The sequence below is a fragment of the Emys orbicularis genome, chromosome 5 (genome assembly GCF_028017835.1).
Source record: "Emys orbicularis isolate rEmyOrb1 chromosome 5, rEmyOrb1.hap1, whole genome shotgun sequence".
Classification (NCBI taxonomy): domain Eukaryota; kingdom Metazoa; phylum Chordata; order Testudines; family Emydidae; genus Emys; species Emys orbicularis.
The window spans coordinates 54,034,860-54,055,582 of NC_088687.1; the positions used below are offsets into that span (position 1 = coordinate 54,034,860).

The 20,723-nt window shown below is 43.9% G+C and overlaps 1 protein-coding gene across 1 annotated transcript in view; it reads right to left on the reverse strand.

The window, feature by feature from the left end:
• Window positions 1-440: 440 nt before the first annotated feature.
• Window positions 441-20,723, reverse strand: part of MAML3 (mastermind like transcriptional coactivator 3) — a 352,301-nt gene continuing 332,018 nt past the window's right edge. The window contains exons 3-5 of the mRNA XM_065405194.1: window positions 7,970-8,212; window positions 5,841-5,928; window positions 441-1,426 (exon numbers count right to left, since the gene is read on the reverse strand). Of these exons, the coding sequence (XP_065261266.1) occupies window positions 441-1,426; window positions 5,841-5,928; window positions 7,970-8,212 (1,317 nt within the window). The remainder of the gene's footprint in view (window positions 1,427-5,840; window positions 5,929-7,969; window positions 8,213-20,723) is intronic.

Below are 20,723 nucleotides of genomic sequence, written 5' to 3' on the forward strand. Positions count from 1 at the left end.
CATGGCTGTGCAATCACCTGGCAACTCCCTTAGGTTTTGTTCCCGGCCGAGGGATCTAGCTCTTCACACGTCCTGAAAGCTGCGGCGGTTACAGTAAAATAGAGCGGGAGAGACTGGGAACACTGCATCGCTGCGCAACAGTGCCTCACCGCACAGAACGCGCCAGCTCGTCCCATGGACAGAGAGCAGCTGCTTTTCCAGCCCTCCCCTCTCTCTCACAGACAGACAGAGCAAGTACTGCTGTGCAGTGGAGATTGCTATGTGGAAGTTTTGTGAAATCGACACGTCGATGTTTTAACCACCACCTGACTCTTCCACAGTTGGCTGCAAGTCAGCTCGGTTTGCACAGATTTTAAAAAGCAAAAAACAAGGATGGGGGTACATCCTGTTTTCTTTTTTTAACGTAACTATCAGAGTTTTAAACTATACAAGCCCATTCACTATGGGTTTCCAAACAACTCGTCAAGTTCTTGCATCCACTCATCACCTGGTCCACCTTTAATGATGGAGTCCACAAGGTCCGCACCCTCTGCTATACTTGAAAAGGAACCTCCAGCTCCTTCATTACTGTAATTGTAAGACATGTCCTGAGTGGGATTCCTCTCATAGGTCTGACCTTGGTTGCTCTGAGCAAAATTCCCACCTGGCATCTGTTGTGTAGGGGGCTGATTGAAACCAGGCATAGTGGGAACCCCCTGACTTATTGCAGGCATAACCATTGTCCTTGCTTGGCTGGTTCCTTGTTGTGCAGGGAGCTGTTGCAGCATTTGTCTTCCCATTGCTGGATTTAGGGCTCTGACTGTTCCACTAGTGTCCACAACTGACTGGTTAATTCCCTGTGGAAAATGTTGCTTGGGCAGCCTTGGTTGCCCAGACTGCACTGGATACACTGTGCCGTTGTTGAATGACCCAATTTCACTGCTAGTCCTTCCAGGGATACCTTGTAAGCCTCGCTGCTGCCAGTTCTGTGCTCCTTGAGGGACAGTTGCCATCATGTTTTGAAGTCTAGGGGCTTGTGGCCTGGGCAGGACTTGGCCCACAGGTCCTTTCATCTGCTGATGTTGCTGGGGAATAGAGTTCACCAGGATACTTTGACCAAAACTGCTGACAATTCCAACCCCTTGTGCGGACGCGGGCTGCCTTGGTCCTTGGCCTGCACTATGTGCCAGGGTCATGCCACTTTGGTTTGGGTGCTGCAACATTTGGCTCATTCCTGTGCTCATATTATACATTCCTGGTTGGCTGGTAGATGTATTGCTGTAAGGAGTCATTCCCATCTCGGACTGACCAGCTGCTGTCGACATTGTGCCAGGGTTCTGGGAGGGCCCCATTGCCATCATGCTTGCATTCTGGGCCATCATTCGGGAGGTCCTCATGCTCTGAAGCGCTGCTTGGTTTCTCACTGCTGCTATATCCTGGGGAGAACCTACAGCAAGGAGGGGGAAAACTAAGTATTAAATCATACATCTTTGCATACCAAAAATTTTGTAGGAGCCTTTCAGATTGCTTTGCTTTTTGGGTGAATAAATTATTCTTTCATGTGACAGTTAAAGGAGAGAGGAGAAGGTTATGCATCCCAGGGAGGAAAAATCTAGTCCTCCTGGTATTCACATGTCAGACAGAACGTGCTTCCCCACAACGTTCTAGCTGTGACCTGAACGCCGACCCACAAAGTCTCCTTTCCTTGAAGGTGAGAGGCGGTACAGCTCCAGTGCTACCCTAAACAGGAATTGCTGATCATGTTAGGTATTCAATCTGCGAAGTGGAAGACTGTTCAGCAGAGAATACTATCAATACAGGCCATTAGACTAATTTCCCTGAAGACCTAAAATAGGGCTGGAGAGGTTAAAAGCCAATGACTTACCCGGTAAGCAATTCTCATTTATGGCAATTTTTGGATATGTCCCCCCAGAGATCCAGGGGCTTTTGGTTCTCCGTTTATCTTTAAAGTATCAAGGCAATCTGATTCTGTGCATGATCCAGCCTAAACCATCAGAGCCTTCTTGATAATGTACTATACAAGCTCCTCCAGTAAAACGGTGAGGCTTCAAAGCAGCAGGTACACTGCAGAGCCATTGGAGCAGCAGTACTGAGGCAGGGTTGCCCTTCTATTAGGCAGTGACTGATGATAAAATGTTCAAAAGGCTCCTATGTCACTTAGATGCTAAGTCCCGTTTTAAAAATAAGATAGGTGCTTTTGAAATTTTTACCGTAAGTCTAGAAAAATTGTAAATTACATACCAATATATAACACTAAATCATCTCCTCACTGGGGAAAACAGGAACCAGGGACCTTTTTTAAAGTTACACACATAAAGGTCTTCATTTTTCTAGCACTGTATGCAGCTGCACATATGTTATTCTTTTCAGACATGGGGCCCAATGCTGCTTCTAACAAAGTAAAAGACAAAACTCCTATTGAACTTCAATGGAAGCAGGATCAGGCTCATCATAGTGCATGTGATGGTTAGAAATCTACTTTGTCTGACTGAATTTCAAAGTAAATAACCAAACTTCAGTCAACCAGACTCTCTTCTAAATATCTCCATTGTCTTTCAAAACTGAGCCATGAAAATGGAAATGTCAGACTCAGAAGGCCAATCAATTTTTTAATAGCTCAGGAGGCATAAATGAATGGATTTTCTATATCATTGTTACTGATTAAGTCTATGGAAAGAAGAAAAATTGTTTTTTCTGGACATGTAGAGCAGAGAGAGTGTATTAGTGAATCAATATTATAAGCACATTTTACTCCACCTTGGACCAATGACGGGAAGCCAGAAAATCCTAACCTTGTTAAATTCCACACCATGGCAGATAACTGCACCACGCTTGTGTCTTCCTGATGTGGGATTATCGATTTCTGGGAAGCCAATATGCCTCTGTATTTACTATCTTTATTTAAAAACAATTACAGAAATTCAGATTATGCCACAGGTTCATTGTGGTTTTGGGTCAATACCATACTGAACTAAAACAATAAAATACTCTGCAGGTGAAGCTCAAACAGGATCACAGAATGAGGCAGACAATTATTCCCAGATCAAACATTATTAAGTTTAAATAAAAAAAAATCTCTTGTAAGAGACAAACTAAACAACAAAAGCAAGACATGGTGTCCCTAAATCAGTCCTCACCACCATGGCATACTGCACAGATGAGTGTCAATCTGAAGGACACAGAACCCTAGGTCCTGTTACATAAGATGGATGGTTCTTCTTTGTGAGTATATAGAAAAACTGTGCTAGAGAAACCACATCCATATTACTGCACACATGGCTCAATGGATGGCCCCATCTCCTTTGCCTGGCACGTGGGATTGGGTATGGAGTGACATGCAAAATACAGGTAAGTGAAGTGTTTTGGAGAGTGAACAAAACACCTATAAAACCAGATAATCCAATAGCTTTTACTTAGCCTATGTTACTGACAAAACAATTTTCTCAATGTTATATATTAGTGAGTCGCAGTTGTTTATGGTGTGGACCACCATCTCTCCCATTTATGACTGGGCAACTGTCTCCCCACCCATTGGCAAGCCCATAACATTTTTATAGTGACGTCTGCAAGTGCTTAAGTAGAAAAATAGTATTAGGAAAGTATATCATGCATTCTTAGCTGTCTTTTAATGCATGTTAGCAGCTGGAAACAAACAGAAGAGTCAGCACCAGCCAATCGCAGTCTGAGCCAGACTACAATTTGAGAACCACAGTTTTACCTGCATAAGACACAGGAGCTCAGATAATGTGGTAGTTTAGAGAGATAGGAATTTTAATATACTGGTGAAGTTCTGCTGTCAGCTACATCCATGCAACCCCAGTAAAGTCCTTTGGGTTATGTGTGTATAACCGGAGGGTAGAATTTGGCTAAATATTTTTATTTAAATTAGTTTATTTATGAAAACAAATCCCTTAACTGGTCAATTTAGACTAATTCTTCTCTCTATTTTCTTCTAAACAGTGGAGCTGGTGCAATATTTCAGAAGATTAATAAAGAAACATTTTGGGCAGGATTCTCAGCTCTGCTCAGGTCAGTGGAGCTGTGCCAGTTTACAGGCAGAGAGGATGTGGTTCTTTGTTCACATGGCTATATGCTGGTATCAATGTACATAAGAACACAAGAACAGCCATACTGGGTCAGACCAGTATCCCATCTTCCAAGAGTGGCCAATGCCAGGTACTTCAAAGGGAACGAACAGAACAGGGCAATCATCAAGTGACCCATCCCCTGTTGTCCAGTCCCAGCATCTGGCAGTCAGAGGCTTAGGGACGCCCAGAGCTTGAGGTTGCACCCCTGACCATCGTGGCTAATAGCCATTGATGGACCTGTCCTCCATGAACTTATCTAATTCTTTTTTGAATCCAGTTATCTTTTTGGCCTTCACAATATCCCCTGGCAATGAGATCCACAGGTTGACTGTGCGTTGTGTGAAAAAGTACTTCCTTTTGTTTGTTTTAAACCTGCTGCCTATGAATTTCATTGGGTGACCCCTGGTTCTTGTGTTATGTAAAGTGGTAAATAACACTTCCTTATTCACTTTCTCCACATGGTTCATGATTTTATAGACCTCTATTGTATCCCCCCCTTAGCTGTCTGTTTTCCAAGCTGAACAGTCAGTCTTTTTAATCTCTCCTCAAATGGAAGCTGTTCCATACCCCTAATCATTTTTGTTGCCCGTCGCTGTACCTTCTCCATTTGTAATACATCTTTTTTGAGCTGGGTTGACCAGAATTACATGCAGTATTCAAGGTGTGGGTTTACCATGGATTTATATAGTGGCATTATAATATTTGCTGTTTTATTAGCTATCTGTTTCCTAATGGGTTCCTAGCATTCTGTTAGCTTTTTTGACTGTCGCTGCACTTTGAGTGGATGTTTTCAGAGTACCATCCACAATAATTCCAAGATCTCTTTCTTGAGTGGTAACAGTTAATTAAGACCTCATCATTTTGTATGTATAATTGGGATTATGTTTTCCAATATGCATTACTTTGCATTTATCAACCATTTAGTATGCATTCCTCACTTACACATAGTCTGTGTATGCATTCCTCACTTACAAATAGTCCGTTACTATTACTCTGCACTATCACAAACAGATACTGCAACAATCGTGCTTTAGTCCTTTATATATTTAGATTGCATCATTGAGGAAGCCATTAAACTGGATCTTCATATTTTAAAAGCTCAAAATTAGTTGTGCCTAAAACAGGATATTTTCCCTAGGTTTTTCCACAACATACAAATGTCCTTGAAGTTTCAGACTTGTAAGCTATCTCTATTAGTATCTAAGATTCTTAACTTTTTTCTATAGCTGACATTTCTGGCATGACTAAATCCATTCCTTGTCCAAATTAAGATGACCTCTTCTGAAGGATAATCATCAAAAATCCCTTTCCAAAAAGGGAAGGAGATGGACTGAAACAAAGGTGGGGAGGAAGAAGAGAAGAACCAAGAGGGAGGGAGAGGCACTGGTTGAAATAAATTGTAATGGGGAGTGGGGAGAAAAGATAAACTCACAAAATCCAAGAGTCAAAGAGGCAGAACAGAGAAGAAAGAAAAAACTGACTGGGAGAATTTTTAAGGGGCAGATTTTACTGGAGAGCGCTAAAAGCCACTCAGAAATACAACTCTCCATGTAAAATTGTACAACGCCCTTCTGTGAAAGTGTGTTATATAAGTGTACATGTTAGCATGCAGGAGGCAGAGAGAGAGAGATGGATCTTTTCCCTCGATACCCTCCCTAGCCTCCAACATACACAAATGAAATGAACTCCCAGATGCCCACTCCAAAGGACAGCTCTGACTTGGAGGGTGTGAAAAGCATTTATAACTTTTACCTTGGAACTGACTGACTTGTTGCACTGGATACGAGTTCCGCTGCTGCTGGAGATGTTGCCGAGGCAAATGTGACTGCTGCTGCAACTGCTGGAAATGAATGAGAGAAGGAAAGACGGCAGAGGAGAAAAAGTTGATTAATGAATGAATGACTGAATCTGACCATTCTGAGCCTGGCTGCAATGACAAACAGCAGCTCAGTTGCAGCAATTGCTAGCAGGCTGTTCTGGGGAGACAAGTGCTGTGTGTCAGCAGGCAGGCCAAGTGTCCAGCTCCCTATGTGAAGAGTCCTACTGAGAGTACTTGGAGCACTCAGCACAAGGGCTTCTTTTTGGTTCAAAAAGGAACCAGCACTTAGACTCACATTACCTATCCCTACTCATAAGCACTTCCTAAGTAGCAGTATAATTGTCTCCAACCTAGAGGGAGTGGAAGGGAAGAGAGGAGATGGGAGGGAATATTTTTAGAAACGTCTTTGTCCATCAGCATGAGAGGTGGGTCCGAAATGAAACTCTGGATCCCAAATCCCTTGAGCTCTGGCAATGTTCCCTTTTGGATCCAGACTTAGTGGTTGGCCTTGATCTTTAGAATGAGGAGAACACACACTCTGGATTCATAACAGCCCCAACTCTGAGGACTGCTGGTTCCAGATCTGAACTTTGTGGCCCAGGCCCATCTCTATCCAAAACAAAAAGAGCTGCTGGGGCCCAATTCCCCTCCTGCTTTCCCCCCATCCTACCCATTTTTTGGTTTTGTTTTGTTGTTTCCATTTGCTTGTTTTATTACCACGTACAGTAGCACCACAGATGTGCTGATAACTCATTCAGGACAAGTGAATTGGTCTGAGATAGCGAGTGATTGTGAAATGCCTCTGTGTCCTGATTTGTTACACAGCTGTGTTGAGCTGTCTCTGGTGGCTGCAGTATATGAATATTCTTCATTTATTTAAAGCACACTCAAATGTTGATGGTGAATATAAGTGGAAGCCAACTGATGTCTGGGTTTATATAGTGCCTTCAAAAGATTAGTGGGTGCTCTGCAAAGCAGCTCTCATAAGACCCTGAGGTTATCTGGTTGCTTCATCAATGTACTGTACACAGACTCAGCGCCCTCTTAAAAAGCGATGGCTTACATATGTGCAGAGATATGGCAAGAGAGGGAATGAAAACCGACCTACTGTACCTTGATTCCTTGTCCTACAAATGTTCGTTATAAACTTCCATTCACAATATATAGACGCCCCCAGCTCACAAAAAGAGCCTTAAGGAGAGCCCACTGCTGAATAAAGAATGTGTAGGAATCACAGCACAACTTTGAAAAATGTATTAGCAAAACACAAAGAGAAAAATTGTTTGATACAATTTCCAGTGCACCAGAAAAAGCCAGGAATCTAAGAGGACCTAATCTAAGTTATGTGTGATACAGTTGATCGTACAGCTGCTGTTTCCCAATACTTTTAGGGTCTGAGTCTCCACTGACTGAACACCTGTGAAAGTGGGTGTAAAACACTACCATTCTGATTGGGCAGCTTAACACCCATTTTCCACAGGCACAAAGATGACACAAAAGGCAAGGCAAGTGAGAATCAGGCCCTAACACTGAATTCAATTTCAGCCTCTGATAATGGAATACAGAGCCACCATTTGCCATGCTACTACAGAAAAGATGGAGTCAGGTGGTGCCTCCCTTATAAACTGAGGTCCTGATTCTGATCTCCTGCATAGCAGTGTAAATGGGGAGCAGCTCTAGGAATCAGTGGGAATATACTGATGTGAAACTGGCTTGAGATCAGAAGCAGCGTTTGTGCTTTTCAAATGTACTTTTCAGTTCACTCCAGGCTGACAATTCAGTGTACACTAATTCTGTTCTCACTCGTACCAGTTTTACACCAGCACAACTCCACTGACTTCAGAAGTGTAGCTCTAGATTTACATTGGTATGAAATCAAAGTCAAGGCCAAAGTATAAGCCAGGGGACAGGAAATTAGTTTAACCATGCGTTTACTACATCAATCACAGTTTGAGAATATGAATACAGATGAGGAGAGGCTCTGCTATGAGGCTTCCATTGCCCCTGTTCTCATGTGTGTGGGTATTGTACTGTCTGAAATACAGAAGAAGAGCTACAGTACCTGCTCTGCCAGGATCTGCTGCTGCTGCCTTTGCTCCCTTAGAAACTGTTGCTTCTGTTGCTCCATCACATGGAGCTGGGCCCTTTGCTCAATCAGCATCTGCTTCATGATGGCTGCTTGCGGCTGATTTCCCAGGAAACTGGGACCTCCTGGGTTTGCACCCGTGACCACGTTGCTGGAGCCTGGTGGGACAGAAGGCTGCATAGGGCCTGTGGTCCGAGAAAGTCCCACCGGATGCTGTTCCTGTACAAAGAAAGAGATACAGCTTCACTACTCAATGTACTCCACATACAAGGGGAAAGTATGGACCAGGAACAGTAAGTGGTGGACTCGCTTGTGAACCTAACAGACCTTAGAAAAGTAAAGAGACCTCTGAAAAACCCCCACCCAACCAACCAATTTCATATAGCACATTCCAAATGGAATAGGTATTAGACTGAACTATACTTAGCACCCACATAAACTTATGTTGAAAGCACTGCACAGAAGTTAATTATCAAGATCCTTACAGCTGCCTTGCTACAGATGGAAGAATTTACTATTTCCATTTTACAGATTGGGAAAGTGAAGCAGAGAAGTGATTTGCCCATCACCTGGTGAATCAGCAGCAGTGCTGGGTTTAATAGGACTTCCAAACTCCAGCTCTGAGCTCATCAGTATTGCCAACTGCAAGCATTCAAAATACATGATTTGGGACCCGAAAAATAAAGAGATTTTCTTTAAAATCATGAGAACAATAACAGTTGGGTTCTTTTTATTTTCCTTAAGGTTTCTGAGCCTTTAGGAGTCATGTTTTCAAACTTTTTCTCTGCAATCATGAGGATGAGAAACTGTTTTAAAACAAACAAACAAACAACAACAAAAAGGAAACGGAGATTCTCACATCATCATTTGACTCCAGGAGCTGGAGCTTTAAGAAAATCCCTAACTACTGTGAGACGCATTAAATCTTGAGAATTGACAACACCGATTCCTGTAGACTACAGCAGGGTTCAAGATTTAGCCACAAAATAGAATCATTTAAGGTTCATACCCCAGTCACATTGTGAGAGCTTGGGGCTGAGGAAGCAGGAAACCATTGTGACATGGGTACTTCTGCCTAAAATGACCCCAGAGCCCCCCTATGTCTCCAATCCAATGTGTCGTACAGTTGTGTTGGGGTAGGGACTAAAAAGGGAGAGGCAGGCTGGATTTCAAGGTCATTCTGGCACCTATTCACTCTTAACCCATCATCCTGCCCCCCTCCCCCATTTCCTATGGCACTGCACACAGTGTTTGCCAGAGCTGTGGAAGGGATCAGCTCTGTGAGCAGCATCTATCCTGTTTTCCCAGGGTGATCTTTTTGACTAGAAGGTTTTGTTGGGTGCCTTCCAGGTCAGTGCCTAAGGGCTTGTCTACACTTACAGTGCTGCAGCGGCACAGCCGCATCGGTGGAGCTGCACCGCTGTAGCCCTGAGTGAAGATACTACCTATGCTGACTGGAGAGCTTCTCCCATTGGGGTAGGTACTCCTCCTCCCTGAGAGGCAGTAGCTGTGTGGATGAGAGAAGCCCTCCAATCAACATAGCTCTGACTGCACCAGGAGTTCGGTCAGTAGAACTATGTTGTTCAGGGGTCCGGATATTCCACACCCCTGAGCGACGCAGTTATACTGACACAAGTTGGCCATGTAGATCATAGCTAATGCAAAGAAACCCACAAAGGGTGAGAGGCGTGTTTCACAAACACTGCGTCCCTCAAAACTCACGTCTGTTTTATGAAATCTTTAGCGGCTGTATGCCTCTAACAAGGCCCAGTGCACCGCCCAAACCCCCACTGACACCATGAGTCAGGGGCTTAAATGCCACACAGGACCCTCTCCATGGGGGTACAATGCAGCCCAATTTATTAATCTGTATGTGTCCTGTTACTACAGGCGGGTCCCAGGGGATGGGGACGCCTGTTTCTAAAAATGGCCAGTGCTGCTGTTCTGTCTCTGCACCAGCAGATGGTGATATTCGCCCGATCCTCCACCATTCGGCCCAGCTTGGTGATTGCTGCCCTGTCTCTCCCTCTCTTCCCCCCACCCCCACAGTTGCAGATGGCTTAATCATGACTACTGTTCCTCCTCCTCCCCCCCCCCCGCACCTCCCCCTCAGTACGTCTGGGATAATGCTGCTAACGTAGAGCTAGGCAGTCAAGTGTTACAGCGTAGGGCAGGTAGCCTGGCAACTGAGAGTATAATACTGAACAGATGGTGTTCGTACAGCATGATGGACATCACACACGACAGCCTGAGACAATCCAGGAATTCCCTGGTGATTTGAGGCCCTCTTTACACAAAATGAGCTCGCAACACCGTTGCCATGTATCTGTTGGTTTCCCCCCAGCTCTCCCATTGACATCTAACCAGCAAACTGGCTACCTATTATTCACTTTACCTACAGCTCAAAGGGCATGTTATTTGGTGATGGTGGAGGCAACACGCTGAGATTTCAAATCAGGGTGCCCTGAACTAGACACCGAGGCTTAGCTATTCGGAACAAGGAGGAGGAGGAGGGAGCTTTCTAAATCTTTGTTTCAAATCAGGGCCCTGGCTTTCCCCAATGAAAATAATTTGAGGTGTGTGTGTGTGTGTGGGGGGGGGGTGCATGACACACACAGAGAGAGAGACAGTTTTATGGCACGCCAGGGTGTGTACCTCTTAAGGTAAAGACTTTAAAATACAATGGGTCATTTGTGGGACATTGTGATTCATGTCTGAATTATCTATCCCAATACCCCTGGGTGTTATTTAGCCCTCTCGACAGCATGGATGTTTAAAGGAGCCCTTAAAGAAGACAGTAATAGATGGAAACCTCACACCCCAAATCCCTCGCCCCACCCTGCTTTCCCAAACAAAGAAACAAACAACTCTTCCCCCTGGTGAGAGCTGCAGGCAGAACTGCAGTGCACCGGCTCAGACTCCAAATTCAATGCGATACTGAGGGGACTCCTGACACTTCTTTTACAGAGCATGCTGCTATTTACTAATGAGCTCAGGAAGCGGAGACATACCCAGGCTGTCAAATTTCCAAACACCAAACAACGCATAATGTATGTCTGTGGTTGGAAAGGAAGCAGGGGAAGAAGGAGCAAAACTCGAGGAGAATTTTCAGAGGGAGAGGAGAAAAACAAAAGACAATAGTCTTTCTGCTACAAAATTAACCAAGACATAACAATAGGTATATAAGAAAACCAAACAGTGCTCTCTCTCCCACCCCCATCCTCTCCAAATGAGGGTGCTGCTGAGTTTTATTCAATGACTAATGGGTTTATTCCATCTTTTCATATCTGGCAATTTTCCCTCACTGCCAGTGTCCCCTGCTAGCAGTGATTTATAGGTGAGGAAATAGGATTTCTAGGGCTGAGGTCAGAAGGACATCTGGCCTACAGGCAATACCAGCTTGCACTCACTGAGGGCTTGTCCACACTTACAGCTGCAGCAGCGCAGCTGTGCCGCTGTAGCACTTAGTGAAGACACTATCTACTCCGACTGGAGAGCTTCTCCCGTGAGTGCAGGTACTCCACCTCCCTGAGAGCTATGTCCACGGGAGAAAACCTCTGATTGACAGAGGGCTGTCTACACCAGGAGTTCAAATATAACAGCATCGCTGAGTAGTTCGTAATTTAGACTAGGGCTGAGAAAGATCTGGGACAAGCATTCAAGGCTCTTCTAGGGCTGGCCTCTGGCTCCCTGCACAATATGCACGCACCCTCTCCATCATGAAAACTACACCTAGTTTAAGTCCTTCTAGGGTGGGCATTGTCTACACATGCCTAGAGCCAACCCAGGCTCTCTAAATCCACACTGTCATGGGGATTTTTGTGCCGGTGAAAGCAGTGCCTAGAAGAAGCATGCCACAATAGTGTTGCACAGCATCCCTGCTGGCTGTTATCATGTGCTGAATACTGACAGTATAGCCTGAGCTGTGCAGAACATAAAAGAAGCATGGCTCCTGCCCTAAGGAGCTTACAGTCTAAAAGCTAGGCAGAAGAGCCCCACTGGAAACACCACACCAGCTCCTTCCGGCTCCTGAACGCTGTGGTGGGGGACATTAGGAGGAGGAGTGAGAGAATCCACTTTGAAGGCTGTAGTTTGGGAATGCTTTGAGCTAGCAAGAGCAGCAGACCCAGGCCAAGGAATGACCACCTGGGAAAAGACCAAACAAAAAGGAGTTTGAAATAAATGGAATGGGTATATGCTACGTATCAAGTACAGCACTGACATAATAAGGCAACAAGCATTTTTTAGACAGGAAGATGCGGAAATAGAACCACATGATGGATATTATACTATGGATGTGATAATACTTTGAAAGCAGTCAGATATAGGTGCTGGAACTAGAGGTGCGGGTGTGTGTGCAGCACCCTGACTTGAAGTGTTTCCATTATATACAGGATTTACAGTTTGGTTCAATGGCTCTCAGCATCCCCACTATACAAATTGTTCCAGTACCCCTGTAATCAGATACAATTGTCAGGAGCAGAGTATAAATACCTAGGCAGATACAGCAGATATAGATGATAGATAGACAGATTAGAAAGAGAGAGAGTCTGAGTAGATGAGGAATATTAAAGTAGAAAATATACCAAGGATCATAGTAAGTGTCTGAAAAAAGCACAAACATTTCTTATAAGCCATTTGCCACCCTGAACAGGGAAGATCCCCATTATCAACTTCGGCATTTTTACAAAGGTTACAAAATGAGATCATATAACCACTAGAGAAAAAAATCCAATATCTCCCTTTGAAACCTGCTCAGCTATTAGGAACTGAGCTTCATCTCAGAAAAGATAGGTTTTTTTAAAAAAAAAAATTCTGCTTTTGGTTATAAAAGCTTCAGGAATCTCCCTCCTTTTTCTATGTTCTCCTTGGTTCAAAAGAGATGGAGGATTTGTTGCTCACTTCCATCTATCTGTTTATATGACTCTCATCATGTCAGTGTCTGAGCATCTCATAATCACTCAGGCATTTTATCCTGGGAGGTAGGAGAAGTATTGTTCTAATTTTCAGATGGGAAATTGAGGCACACTGTCACTGAAGCGACTTGCCCAAGGTCATATAGCAAGTTTGTGACTGAGCTAGGAATTGAACTCAGGTCTCCCAAGTCCCAGTACCCTGTCCTCTACCCCATCCTTCCTACCTAACTCTATGGGCCTTGCTATAGTATCCAAGCTCCTTTTCAACTCCACCACTGATCATTCTGCCATTTACTTCCCCATTCCTCAACACTTAGTTTGTGCCCAAGAAGGGGGGGGGGGGGGGGGGAGAGAGAGAGAGAGAGAGTGTGTGTGTGTGTGACGTTACAAAGGAATGAATTCAGAGGTGGAGGAGGGATGAGCACAGCTACGGTGACCAAATGTCCCAATTTTAGAGGGACAGTCCCGATATTTGGAGCTTTTTCTTATATAGGCACCTATTACCCCCCACCCCGTCCCGATTTTTCACACTTGCTGTCTGGTCACCCTAAGCACAGCTGGGCTTGACTTGGCCTGGCTTCCCTTAAGACAAAAACTCTGCAATATGAGCTCCTTGGCTTGTCTTTCTTCAGTGTTGGAAAGTGCCTGAAACATAATGGGAACAATCATAATTAAATAAGTAATAACACCACCACTCTTAATCTTTACTGGGGCTTAAACTTTGGACCTAATCCTGCAACCATGTGCTTAACAGGATTGGGCCCAATGTTCCCTCACTAGAACCTCTTTAACTGTTCCACACAACAGCTAGGTCACCTGGTTACTCATTGGCCTACATAATTTTTGGCTCCTCTGTGAAATACCTGAAGATAAACTTTAGATTCACTTACAAGATAAACACTTTGAGTTAGGTCAGTGTCTGTGTGACTAGAAAAATAGAGTAAGATGAGAATATGTCCCCATCACTTCCTCCCCCACAAAAGCCCAGTCTCTGACAGGGTTAAAATCAATGCTGGAGTGTAACATGGGAAAGTAGGATCAGCCCTTCTCCATGAAGGTCAGGTTTGCAAGGACTTTGTTGAGAAAACAACAAGAAAATACAATTTGTCCACATCTCTACTTTGCACAGATATTCCCTGAAGGGCTCTCTGCTGAAATATAGCTCTTAGATATTTAGGTTGGGCTTTTTTTTTTTTTTTTTTTTTTTAATAGTATGTCCTGGTTTAAAAGTTTCCTCCACCTGCACTTCCCCCCCATCCCTTTCTCATGCTGTGTTTTAGAACTGGTTGAACACATTCAAACAGCAGTGTAACTGTGAGGGTTGTGTCACCTGCACAGTGGAGCAGAGCAGCTGCTACAGCTTCTGAGCAGCCTGTGTCACGAAAATACAGCCCACTAATGATCTTTCAGCTGCTCTATGAATTGAGCCCTTTACCCACCCTATCTGCATGCTACCTCTTTCTTTCTTTGCTTGGGAAAAAAATGTCAGCTGTCTCTGGCAAAGCTGATTACAAAGGCTTTTTCCTACCCCCTCCCCCCGCCCCCCAGTTCTGATGAAGTCATCAAGCTAAAGATTTCATAACTGATGCACAGGACGATCTTGTGTTATACTGGGAGATGGGCCAAGTGCTTCCATTTATAGACAAAGGCACCGCCATGCTGCCAAATGGAGCCCTTTCCTGCAGACATTACAAGGAAAAAGAAAGGGGGGGGGAAATCAGGAGCAAGAGGGCATGCTGTGAAGTGACATCACTAGGAGCTTCCTCCAACAATCCTCAGCGCACAGCTGCCTGCTGTGGCAGCAGCCTGAGACCAAACTAAACCTACTTCAAAAAGACAGTTATATAACTACTGTCCTAGCTCCCTTAAACACACACCACACACACCCCAGTAGGCCAAAATTAACTCTGGTGTACCTGCATAGATGTCACCCAATTCTATAGCATAGAATCAAGTCAATTCCAGAATATTGTTAAAAAAGGCAGAAAGGTTTAAAATAAGTCATGCCAATGGACATGTGTGACCAGGGTCCTAGTGGGGGCCAGCTGTGGTCACTCAATTAGGGAGAACTGCAAAGAATGGAGCAGACAATCCCCATAAAGCTGGTGGATATTCCAATACTTAGATTTAACAAGCCAGCGTAAAACAGCTTCTTTATTACCTTACTGGTTACTCAGAAGTCCAACCAACATAGTTCCCTTAAAGTGATCCAGCCTCAGGCCTCCATCCAAGTACCTAAGTCAAATATGATGATTTCTGAAAATCTTATTTCATCATATAAAAGAAAAGGTTCTACCAATCCCAAAGGATCGGACACATTACCTCCCAGATTACTGAATATTCCAGATCTTACACAAATACACGCTACAGCCAATTCTTATTAACTAAACTAAAATTTATTAAAAAACAAGAGAGAGAGAGTATGGTTAAAATATCGATATACATACAGACATGAGTTCAATTCATTAGATGAACACCAGCTTTCAAGGGCGCTGTTTTAAGCACAAATCTGAAGACTATCACAAATGTGTTACTTCTAGTATAATTTGTTTAATTATTTATAGGTACCAGAATTTAGATTTACAACTGAAGCTTCCTGTTATATTGATATTTACCAAGCAAAACCCAAATTAAGGCCAAACACCCCAATACACTAGCTTCACTCCTGGAATATTTCATACTGTTTTCTCTCTCTTATGGCCAAAGGCCCAATTTTGTTCCCAAGATAATTACAAAGCACGCAGTGACTTTGTAGCAGGTACAGGATAGGGCTCCATATCCGGAAAAAGGGAGCACAGCCCAGGTCAAAAGGCTTTGCACACAGGAAAATGGACTCCAGTGTCTGGGATGGGGGAACCAAAGCCTCAGCTACAACATTTTATTACCTGCCAGCTAGGCTATCCACACCTCTACTGTTAGGTTCAGAGCAGAAGCAACAAGCCAGCTGCATGGTTCTTACAGCAACGTTGGGCTGTACAGATTTGTGCTGTGCACTCAACTCTCGGCTCAGCCCCAACACATGCACTTTCCTTCCTCCACAGTAAACTACCTAATGTGGATAGGAACACAGAGCCCCCCCTTGCCCCACTCCCATTGCTGCTAGGAGCTGGAGATAAGCTAGGGTATGTCTGCCCTGCAGCTGGGAGTGAGCCTCACAGCCAGGAAGACTGACTTGCACTAACTTAACATGCTAGTCCCAGACCCTGCACCTGCCCTGGGCAGGGACCTGGGGGGGCCTGAGAGCAGCCCCTGGCCAGTGTCCCCGCCCCCCAGGGCATGCTGCTCTGGGCAGGTGGAGGGTCTGGTGCTCCCCATAGCAACACAAGTTCCCTCGTCAGCTCTTACTACTGCCCGGCTTCAGCTTCTGGCCTAGCCCAGGGCAGGGCCCCATGGCGAGTGGAGGCATTACCACCTGGAAGAGGCTGGCGCCGCCCCTCAGCCTTGGGCAGGCGTGGAGCGGTGCCACAGGGAATCCAGGACAAATGTTGTCCTGGAGTCATTCAACCCGGAATCGGGACTTGAACTCTCCATTTCGAGACTGTCCCAACCAGTTTGGATGGGTGGTCACCCTAGTCAGGGCAGTACCCAAAGCAACAGTGCTTCTTTTGGTTCCCAAGGGACAGGTATTTTTTAAGAAAAACACAGAGACAGATTTTCAAGGCTTAGCATCCACAAATGGAGCCAGATTCTCAAAAGAGCTCAGCTCCCATTGAGGTACAGTACCTAAATAAGGGCCAGATTTTCAAAAGTGATCTGTAACTAGCAGCTTCCAACATGCTACGGATAGCCACATTTTTACAAGAGCAGAGCAGCCAATGTGCAGAGTTCTGGTGAAAATCTAGTCACCTAAGTGGGAGCTGAGCTCTACTGAAAATCTGGCCCTTAGCTAAGTCTGTAATAGGAATTTACACTTGTTAAAAGTTAAGAACATTAAACATGGCTGGCCTTATGAACAGGTTAAAGTGCAATGGAAAGATGCCTGTGTTTGTCTTAAGCTAGATCTCACATCCTTTTTCTTTTCACTGTGTGATTTGCATTATTCCTCCTACTGCATCATCAGTTTCTTCTGATCAGAACTAAAAGCAAGCCCAGAAAGAAAAGAACAAACACCTAATGACCCCATTGAGGCCTGGACTGAGGGTATCTATTGGGAAGTGTACAATGGGGATGACAACAGGTGCAACAAACCCTGCCCTATGGATTCCTGTGCGTGGACTAGATATTGAATATTCTGATCCTACCCCACTGAAGTTAATGGAAGCAGCATTGGCCTCCATGAGCAAAAGGACTGTTCAAAACGACCACCCCTAATTAGCACCCCTAATGAGGACGGTTATGCCCCTCTTGGTCCACTCCAGCTAATGGAGGTGGCAGGAACAGAGTATCTTGTACTGTTTCAAAAGGTACACATTCAAACAAAATGTGTTTTAATAAAGCCACATGCAAAGTTATCCATCTAGGCACAAGGTACACAGGCCATACCTACAGAATTGGGGACTGCATTCTGGAAAGCAGGGACCCTGAAACGGATGTAGGGATTATAGTGGACAAGCAACTGAACATGAGCTCCCATTGCGATGCTGTGGCAATAAAGGACTAATGCAATCCTTGGATGTATAAATAGCGGAGTAATGAGTAGGAATAAGGATGTGATTTTAGCTCTGTATACGGTATTGGTGAGACCGATAATGGAATACGGTGTACAGTTCTGGTGTCCCCATTTAAAAAGAATGTTGAAAACTTGGAGACGGTGCAGAAAAGTAGCCTTATAGTGAGAGACTTAGAGAGCTCAATCTGTTTAGCTTATCAAGAAGAAAACTGAGAGGTGACTTGATTACAGAGTATAAGTACCTTCACAGGGGAAATATATTGGGTACTAAAGAGCTCTTTAATCTAGTGGAAAAAGGCATAACAAGAACCAATGGCTGGAAGCTAAAGACAGAAAAATCTACTCTGAAATAAGGCACTTTAAAAAAAAAAAAAAGTGAGGGTGATTAATCATTGGAACAAACTACCAAGGGAAGTGGTAGATTTTCCATCTCTTGAGGTCTTCAAATCGAAATTGGCCCCTTCTGGCCTTAAACTCTATGAATCCTGTCCTTGCCCAGCAGGCAATGGGCCTGCATCAGACATAATGCATCAAGGGGCTCCCATTGGAGTAGTGAACTTCTCCAACCCATGTACCATGGGCCTGTGACTTTATAGCCACTATCTAGTCCCTCATGGGTATAGTGTGACTGTTCATCTCTCATGATGCACTGAAATGCCAGCTGTACCTATTTAGGAGGGAATGTGTCTATTTATTTTTAAACAAAATATTAACATTTATACATTCTATCCCACTAAAAAGCCTATCTACTCCAATGTACTTCAATGCAGGCTAAAAGAACGTCCCTCTTTTCCCCTGGAAATAGCCCTGTTAATTGCTTTGTAATGCTGGTGTCTACTGTAGTGCAAAGACCTTAACCTACACCCCTTCTATAAATGGGGCAGCCCTAATAGGCAGGCCACCTTTAGTGGAGTGGTACTGTGTGAACAACTGGCGGAACTACAAATGCATTCATTTAAGACATATCGTCTTTAATAAACCAACATACGGCATGAACAGATAATGCTGCTCTACAACACTGAAATCACCAATTTGCTTCACCTATTTGTTCTGTCATCTAATCTAAGGGAGGAGCTACAAATCTCTCCTCTCTGTCTCTCTCTCTCTGGGCCCCTGGTTGCCATGGTCTTTCTTATAGTATCTGAGGGAACAAGATCCCTCTGACGTTTGACACTGGACCTCTGCATGCAGCCAATTTGTTTTCCTTTCACCTCCCTTCCCCTGCATCTCTCCCCTCCACGTCTTTAATACAGTTTATTCTTTCTGTAGAACAAATAGCATTTGTCAGACTATTAGTTCTGAGTATTTATTTATTTATTGAAGAGACTAATTTCTTTATTTCCTTTGACAAAGTATGCAACAAAGCGTTCTAAATGAGCAAGTATTTTCCTATCATCTAAGAGCTAAAGAGTGTCAGAAGTTCATCTCAAGGAATGCAAGGCCAAATTGGTTCCTAATTTTACCCTGTGGCCTGAGGAGTCAGAAGCACTCTCTTTGAATGCTATTCTTGTATATTAGTGTTATAGCACTGACTTCTGCATCAAGGCAGCCTTTGGAATCTACAGATCTTAAGCAGTTTGGAAATGTAATATTTTAAAGGAACACTACCTGTTTAAAAATCACATTAAAATAGTTTCCTTGCCTATATTACTAGTATTATTTTTGATGATTAAAAGTAACAAAACAGTATCTTCATTAATTAAGTTAGTCACTTTCACTTTTTTAGTTTCAGTTTCTAGTCAGTTTCACATTCTAGTTTTCAGGCACAAACAAAATGCTACCATGACTGGGTTGCATATACTGTAAGGGGGGGTAGTTTAAAATAGCTGATTTGCATGGAATTAAAAAACTCTATTGGTCTTTTTTTTTTTTTAATTGAGCCAAATGTAACCTGTCTCTACAAATATGCCTTTTTAAAGTATGGAGAGGATTCCTAAAAGAAATGAGCAGTGAAACATTAAAATATACATTGATAATTTTTTGAGAGATGTGACTACTGGTGTGAGTACAACCCAGGTCAGTACTGACCTGAAGTGGTTACTGTTTGGTATCTGTTCTGTTGCCTTGTTGAACTAAGTATGATGGTGTCAGTGGAGACCGAGTGGACCGGTCCACATCATTAAAAACACCTGTTTGGCAACCTTGCTGGCATTCACACAGAAAGTCCAAGGAACTGAATAGGCATGGAGACTGAGCTACCCTCTCATCCATAGATGTAGTCCTTCCATACCAGTATTGAAGCACGATTGTGGGTAGTAAGGGGGAGCTTGTAATGCTTCTGTGTGTCAGCTATTCTGTGAATCAGCAGAGTTCTTCTGTCTCCAGTGCTTTCAATCCCACATCTTGCACCAGCATTAGATTCATATGAACCATTGATTTTAAGATTATTTTAAAGGAATAAATTCAGTGGGGTTACATCAGAGTTTAATCTGCTCCCCCCACATCTCCTGTCTTTGACCAGCACTTATTATCTATTACATGAAGTGACTTTTAACCCTAGCCTGTGACACAGAAGGGTTAAAGGAATGATACTATTCTGGAGAAACAAATTCCAATTGCACAGCTTTTACACTTAGAACATACCGTGAATGCTATAATTATTGCAACATGCAGCAATTATTGTAGGAATTGCCATCATGGTGTCACACAGTATGTCTTACCATCCAACAAAAGAAAGTAACGATCTTCAAGGAGGAAAAAAGAGACAAGCTGCAGTTCAAAACTGGAAAAGCTCAAGACTTTCTCCAAACACAGTGCCTCTGTTGGGACACTGTCTTCCAAAGGTAGCTATGGACAAGGTCTTCAGATGGTGTAAGTCAGCGTAGCTCCATTTACTTCAGTGGAACTATGCTTATTTACACCAGCCGAAGATTTGGCTGACCACTTCACATGTTGAAGAAGTTAATAAATAGGTCAGCACTCAGGAAGCAAGCTACAGAGCAAGTCAAACCCCCAGAGGAGAGTGGGGTCCTAAGCTGGGTGCCAGGCTGAATTTCTAGTGTTGGAGTTTTAATGCTGGTCAATGTCATTTCCAGGCTCAGGTGCAACTGGCTCATCCTCAAACTAGAAAGAGGGAGGATTGCGAAGAGCAGGGATCACCAGATCAGAGAACTGAGAGCAAGAAGCAGGAGAGGTGAAAATGAAAGCAGGTGGAGGGTTTAGACAGACACACAGGGCCAACGAAAAGGGGGATGGACAGAAAATG